Genomic DNA, 7,060 nt, shown 5'->3' on the forward strand with positions numbered 1-7,060 from the left:
GAATTCTCCTGGCCAGAGGAGAAAGGAGAAAGCCTGGTTGATATCTTAACCTCTTCTTCTCTCTTGTCCTTCTCCCCAGAGCAGCATGGCTCATCCAACCCCACGTTACTCACATCTTTGCCCGGAGAGCGCAGGAACTCCAGGCTGACTCAAAAGGAAGCAAAAACTCTGTTTCAAAGGGTAGGAAAAGGAAGAAGCCAAGTGGTAGACAAATAATCACGGCCAAAAGAGCAAAGCAGGAGGATGCAACCCCATGGAAACGGTGGTGGGAATGGGGCTGAGTCTCGCCTGGGACTGTGTATCCAACCCGCGGTGCTCTTGGTGTGAGCAGGAGATGAAGCTCTTGGTGGGAGCAAGAGATAAAGGTCTTGGTGTGAGCAAGAGATTAAGGTCTTGATGTAAACATGAGATGAACGTCTTGGTGTAAACAAGAGATGAAGATCTTGGTGTGAGCAAGTGATGAAGATCTTGGTGTGAGCAAGAGATGCAACGAGGCTGGGCTGGAGAACCAGAGCCGTGAAAAGGAGGAGCTGGAGCTAACTTTGAAGATCTCGATTACTTTGGGTGGATCAAGTTGCATGCAAAGCCAACAGGAGCTTTGCATCGGGAGCTCCACAACTTTGCATGCTCCCGGCTCTCATTTGCATGCGACTCGAAGCGGTGCAACGAGGCTTTGTGGCCCACGTGGTTTTAACATTAGCTGGAAAATGAAGCTGGAGGAGAAACTCAACCAGCAATAGCTCAGCACTGGGCGAAGCGAGGAAGAAGCGTTGCACGCCCAGGCGCTCCCCGTTGCTCCCAGAGACGACAAAGGCAGCTTTTGCCCCCCAAATCTATTAATAGAGCAACGAGGAGGACGTGAGCTGGTGGAAGACTTTGTGTCAATGACCTCCAGGTGGCTCAGAACCATCTGGTTGGAGAGGAGCTGAGCAGGGATGGATGGGGCTACACGGCTCCGGCCAAGTCCCAGCTCCATCCCAGGCCGGAGGAAATGCAGGAAGAACATCGGAGCGTCATCCATGAAGGTCTTGGAGGGGAGAGCTTAAACCTTGCATCAGTTTGCAGTCGGATGCATATGATGTGTCTGGGTAAAGCAGCTGGAGGTGACACCACGCTTATTTTGCCCTAAAATGGCATTATGTGCCCCAAAAGCAACGGGAAATCAGGCTGGATGCAGCTATGGGATATGGTCACCCACTCATAGACTCATATACTCAGCATTTATATATGATAGACAAGAGACGTATTTCCAGCTAATTACATCCCCACCATGTTGATACCAGTCTTAACGACCAAGCCCACCCCGCCTAAGCCCGGCTTACGTCCCAAATCCACTGTTTGCCTTCTGTAATTGGAAAGAAGAGCCTGAACCCGGAACCGTTCCCACCAGCTCCGGTGATACCAAGCCTGGTTCGCTGCCACATTAAATAACCCAGGAAGAGCTCGCCGTGTTCGTTTTTCCTCACCGGCGTTCCCAAGATCCGAGCAGATCGTTTCCGATGGGTGGTGGGACTATCCGGGAGGTGGCTGGAGGAGAAATTCCCGGTGACGAGCAACTATAAGGGGCTTGTAGCACCTTCATTAGAGCCGGGCTCTTGGCGTGTCAAGATTTTGGAGGTGATTGCACCCAAATGATGGATGGATGCACCTGGGGAACGAGGGTTTTGCACCTCCCCAACGCCATCCGATAGCGGGATGGCCAAGCAACGTCATGGTGGGCTTCAAAATGTGCCCCCATCCTCTATTAATTAGCGGCAGCACTTCATCCCTGCTCTAGAAAATGGCTTTTTTGCAAATTTGGGTGGTTTCTCTAGCAAAACATCTCCCTGGGAGATGCCCAGGAGCTGGGCGAGGGGCTGTGAAGCATCTCCGGCAGCATCAGAGCATCATCGTGCATCCCCGGTCACGGTGGGGAGCACGGGGAGGGCATCGACTTGCTGCTCGCTGCACACACAGAGGGATAAACACTAAACACTCCGTATCTGCAGGAAAAAAAACACAGCTCCATTTGCTCCACCAAAACCCCACAGCTCCACCAAGCAATCGAGGGGATTTTAGCTTTACATCCGCATCGCGACGCAGGTTCGGCATCGGCGCAGGTTTTTCCCCGGTGGTATAAATGAATCGAGGAGTATTTTGCTGCGGGGGGTGGTGTCTACTTTTCCTGCGTTATCTCCTCCTTTGCTTGATTTGGTGGGTGTTTCTGGCTTGGGGGGAAGCAAACCTGGATGAGTTCACCAGGATCTACCGGCGATAACGTCTTTGCTCCTCCAAGGAAAAATCAAAACACCAGGAGCAGGCTCTCCAGGAGGTTTCTCGAAGGGTAAAAATCCACGCGGGAGGTTCCCACACACCCACGGGTGACTGTACCCATGCAACCGGTTGTGGGGCTGGGTGAATCATTGCATTTCGACGTGGGTGAAAACCCTCCGACCCGAGCTCCTCTTCCTTTATTTTGGATATCAAGCATGAAAACAAGCGGTTGGGATGGGCTGGGAACCTCTTCAGACCAGTTGTGCAATGTCTTCTCCACCTCCATCCCAAAGTGACCCCTCCTCGGCGCTTTCATCTCGGCATCTCGCTCCGGCAAACGGGATTTGGGATTGCAAATAGGATGGCTGGGGGAATTTCCAGCAAAAGGCATTTCCATCCCCGATCCGTTGCAGTTCAGGCCCTGATATATGTAATTTTTTCAGGGGATGATGCTGAACATCCCCCACAGTGCAAAACAACCCCAGGGACAGAAAGCGCCATCAGATCCCACTGGAAATAGGCAAAAGCTCGAAAGCAAAGTGAAACCCCACTGGTAGAGTAGCCCCGTTAAGAGAAAAAAATCAGAAATATCTAATATAGAGAGACAAATGCAGGATTGATTATAAAATATGCATTTTGTTCTCAATTTGGGGCAAAGTGATGGGGAACGGAGATTCGGCATCACAGGCAGGTTGGTGGTACCCAATGTGATACCGCATCGAGAGGTGGAAAAGCCATAAATTAGGATTGGGAATAAGGCAATAAATCCTTATTTAAGGGAAAAGGGATTATTTTTTCCCTTTTCCCAAGGGAAAGCCGCCAGGAAGAGGAGGGGGACAGCAAGCACGCTTGGGTTCGGGTTGGGTCAATGGCCGAGCTGGCCCCAAGGAGGGGATGCTGCAGAGCTGGGAGCCGGTTTGGAGCTCTCCCACCCAAATCCTTGTTAATTTGTTTAATTGACGCAGGATTGCTCATCGAACAAGGGCCGTGGTGGGATTTGATTGACTTTTGCATTGGAGTAAATGCCTGGAGCGAAGCAAATTTTGCAATTGGTGGGGCTGGTTTCCTCTATCTGCAATACAAATCTATAGCAGAGGCTGAAAGTAGCACCAAATTCCTTCCAAAATGGCAAAAATGCAAGTAATTCCCCCAATTTATGGGCGTATTTAGGTCTTCTTTCAAAATTAAAAATAAAATATATTCTTTCTAATCCGATGATTAACGTTTCCTGGTTAAAAACAAGGGGGAATTGAAGCAAAGCGATGCCCGGCGGCGGGTGAGAGCGAGCCCAGGATGGCCCGAGCAGGACAACAGCATCATTTTCCAGCCTTTCCCAAAAAATCCCAACCTCAGGTGATGCTGTGGGAGAAGCGGAGATGGACCTGGAAGTCGCTGCTGGCGGCTCTCGTAGATCTGCAAACCCATTTTCGGGGCTTCACCTCTACTGTCTTAGCACTGCTCTTGCTCAGCAGCGGTGCCGGGACCTTCCGCTAGCGTTTTCCAGGAGAAATCCGAGCGTTTCCCACCATAAATTGGATTTATGGTCTCCCTTGGGGTGGAAAACGGCATGGAGCAATGCTCTTTAATTTCGGTCCCCCCCCGATGCCCAGCGTGCAAGAAGGTCCCTTGGTAAGTTGGGATCTGCTCGTTACGCCACCAAATATTTGTCTTAAATGCGAGATGGGGCGAGGGGAGGGTGGGGGACCCGCGGGAGCAGTGAGACCGCTCAGGTGTGAGAGGAGCAGCCCAGTGTAAGCCCGTTGCAAGCCCGTTGCAAGCCCGTTGTGAGCCCCTTGCAAGTTCATTGCAATACCCAGTGCAAGCCCACTGCAAGCCCCTTGTAAACCCATTGCAAGCCTCTCACAAGCCCATTGCGAGCCACTTGCAAGCTCATTGCAAGCCCACTGCGAGCCTGTTGCAAGCATATTACAAGCCCATTGCAAGCCTGTTGCAAGCCCACTGTAAACCTATTACAAGCCCGTTGCCAGCCTGTTGTAAGCCCATTGTAAGGCCCTTGCAAGCTCATTGCAAGCCCACTGCAAGCCTGTTGCAAGCCTGTTGCAAGCTTGTTGTCAGGCTATTGCAAGCCCATTGCAAGCCCCTTGTAAACCCATTGCAAGCCTCTCACAAGCCCGTTGCAAGCCTGTTGCGAGCCGCTTGCAAGCTCATTGCAAGCCCACTGCGAGCCCGTTGCAAGCCTGTTGCAAGCCCATTGTAAGCCCATTGTAAGGCCCTTGCAAGCTCATTGCAAGCCCACTGCAAGCCTGTTGCAAGCCTGTTGCAAGCTTGTTGTCAGGCTGTTGCAAGCCCATTGCAAGCCCATCGCATCCCCACCACGGAGGGAAGGGGGAAGCCGGGAAGCGATGGCCGGATCAAAGACACCCCGCTGCTCCGAGCCTCCCTGGGCTGAATTTCCCAGCCTGGACTCCCCTCCCTTCTGGTTCCAGTTACTCGGAGGCTCCAGGGCTTTCTTCATCTCGGCCGTCCCGCCTTCCCGCGCGTCACCAGCCACAGCCCCACGCAGCCATCGCACCTTCGGGGTCCTTCTCCGCAGTGCCGCGGGGTTTTTCCACCCTCCCTTGGCTTCACCCGCCTCTTTCATCTCCCACTTTTGCAGCTGCTTTTCCTTAAATCGCAGAAAGCAAAGCAAAGGGCAGGGGGGGTGGCTTGAAATAAAACCTCTCCCTGGATGGTCTGAAATAAGAGACAGCCCTGGGAAAGCTGGAAGCATCACGAGGGCGTTGGGAAACCTCAGCGCCGGCTCCGGCCAGCCGGCTTTTGGGGAGGAGGTGCAAAAATCGGGAGCTGGGATTTGGCTCCCTGAGATGCGCTAGTGGTTTTGCCTGCCGGTGTTGATAGAAGCTATTGCAAGCCCGTTGCAAACTCACTGCAAATGCACCGCACACCCACTGCAAAACCCTTGCAATCCCATTGCAGACCCATTGCAAACCCTGGAAGCCCATTGCAAACCCTGTGGAAGCCCATTGCAAACCCCGTGGAAGCCCATTGCAAGCCTGTTGCAAGCCTGTTGCAAACCCCTTGCAAGCCCATTGCAAGCTTATTGCAAACCCACTGCAAACTCATTGCAAGCCCCCTGCAAACCTTGGAAGCCCATTGCAAACCCCTTGCAAGCTCACTGCAAACTCATTGCAAGCCCCTTGCAAGCCTGTTGCAAACCCCTTGCAGGCCCCTTGCAAGCCCCTTGCAAGCTTGTTGCAAACCCCTTGCAGGCCCCTTGCAAGCCCCTTGCAAGCTTGTTGCAAACCCACTGCAAACTCATTGCAAGCCCCTTGCAAGCCTGTTGCAAACCCCTTGCAGGCCCCTTGCAAGCCCCTTGCAAGCCTGTTGCAAACCCCTTGCAGGCCCCTTGCAAGCCCCTTGCAAGCTTGTTGCAAACCCCTTGCAGGCCCCTTGCAAGCCCCTTGCAAACCCTGGAAGCCCATTGCAAACCCCGTGGAAGCCCATTGCAAGCCTGTTGCAAGCCTGTTGCAAACCCCTTGCAAGCCCATTGCAAGCTTATTGCAAACCCACTGCAAACTCATTGCAAGCCCCCTGCAAACCTTGGAAGCCCATTGCAAACCCCGTGGAAGCCCATTGCAAGCCTGTTGCAAGCCTGTTGCAAACCCTTTGCAAGCCCCTTGCAAGCCCGTTGCAAGCTTATTGCAAACCCACTGCAAACTCATTGCAAGCCCCTTGCAAGCCTGTTGCAAGCCCATTGCAAGCTTGTTGCAAGCTCGTTGCAAGCTCATAGCAAGCCGGGGCTGCTCTCAGCTCCCTATCCCACCCTATTTCAGAAGCCACCCAAGCCTCCAGCTCGCCAATCCGTATCTCCAGTTAAATTTTCTTTAATTAATTCTTTCCTGTTGGAAAAATGACGGATGCGCCAAAGCCAAAAGAGAAAAACCGAATCTCTTCTTGCTGCCTCCCCCTCGCAAAGCCCGACGCCTCGCCAGGGCATCACCCCGTCGCTCCCAGCCCAGCCGGCTCAGCAGAACCCGCCGACGGCCTCGTCGGGGCCCCTTGGCCTCGTTAGGGCTCATTAACGAAGCGCCCGTCTCGCTTTTCCAAGCTGTCAGTGCCCATTACCATCCGGGTCTCCCTCACCCCGTCCCACGGGCTGGGAACGGGACGGGACCGGGAGGATCAAAGGCGACGGGTGTCCAGCTCCAGCGGGGCAGAATAATTTAATAGAGAAGCTTATAATTTATTTTTACAAGGGGTGGTTTTTTTTGCTATTACCAGGGGTTTTTTTATTTTCTTTGCTATTGCCAGTCTCGATTCAGCCTGCAAATCTTTGCTGCAAGCTTCGTCCGCTCCCTTCCCACCTCCACCACCAGGAAAAATTGGGGGTTTTTATTAATTAAGCTCAAAATTTTTGGCAAATTCCACTTTTCTCTTTCCAGGGAAATTAAAATTTGCTGGAAAGGCCGGGATGGGCGAGACGGAGGCAGCAGGACGCCGGTGTGTTACCACTGCTCTCTGCTGGACCCGCCGCATTTCCCGCAGCCAGAGCCGGAGCCAGACACCGGCCACCGCCAGCCTGGGGCAGGGGAGGAGGAGGAGGAGGGGGAGGAGGAGGAGGAAGTGGGATGGTGCTGGGGCAACCCTGTCCTGAGCATCCCCAGCCGGGGAAAAGCAGGCAGTGGTGGAGATCCCGTGGCCCTGCGGGCAGCAGCGCAGTCTCCAGCATTGCAACCCTCTCCCCAGTGTTGCAACCCTCCCTCCAGCGTTGCAACCCTCTCCCCAGCATTGCAACCCTCTCCCCAGTGTTGCAACCCTCCCTCCAGCGTTGCAACCCTCTCCCCAG

At 53.5% G+C, this 7,060-nt stretch overlaps 1 protein-coding gene across 1 annotated transcript in view; it reads left to right on the forward strand.

Moving 5' to 3' along the window:
- The first annotated feature begins 1,695 nt into the window (after window positions 1-1,695).
- The window catches only part of HSPG2 (heparan sulfate proteoglycan 2), a 28,380-nt gene continuing 23,015 nt past the window's right edge, over window positions 1,696-7,060 (forward strand). The window contains 1 exon segment of the mRNA XM_076356430.1: window positions 1,696-1,714. Coding sequence (XP_076212545.1) covers window positions 1,696-1,714 — 19 coding nt within the window.

Source organism: Aptenodytes patagonicus, chromosome 19 (genome assembly GCF_965638725.1).
Source record: "Aptenodytes patagonicus chromosome 19, bAptPat1.pri.cur, whole genome shotgun sequence".
In the NCBI taxonomy this organism is placed as follows: domain Eukaryota; kingdom Metazoa; phylum Chordata; class Aves; order Sphenisciformes; family Spheniscidae; genus Aptenodytes; species Aptenodytes patagonicus.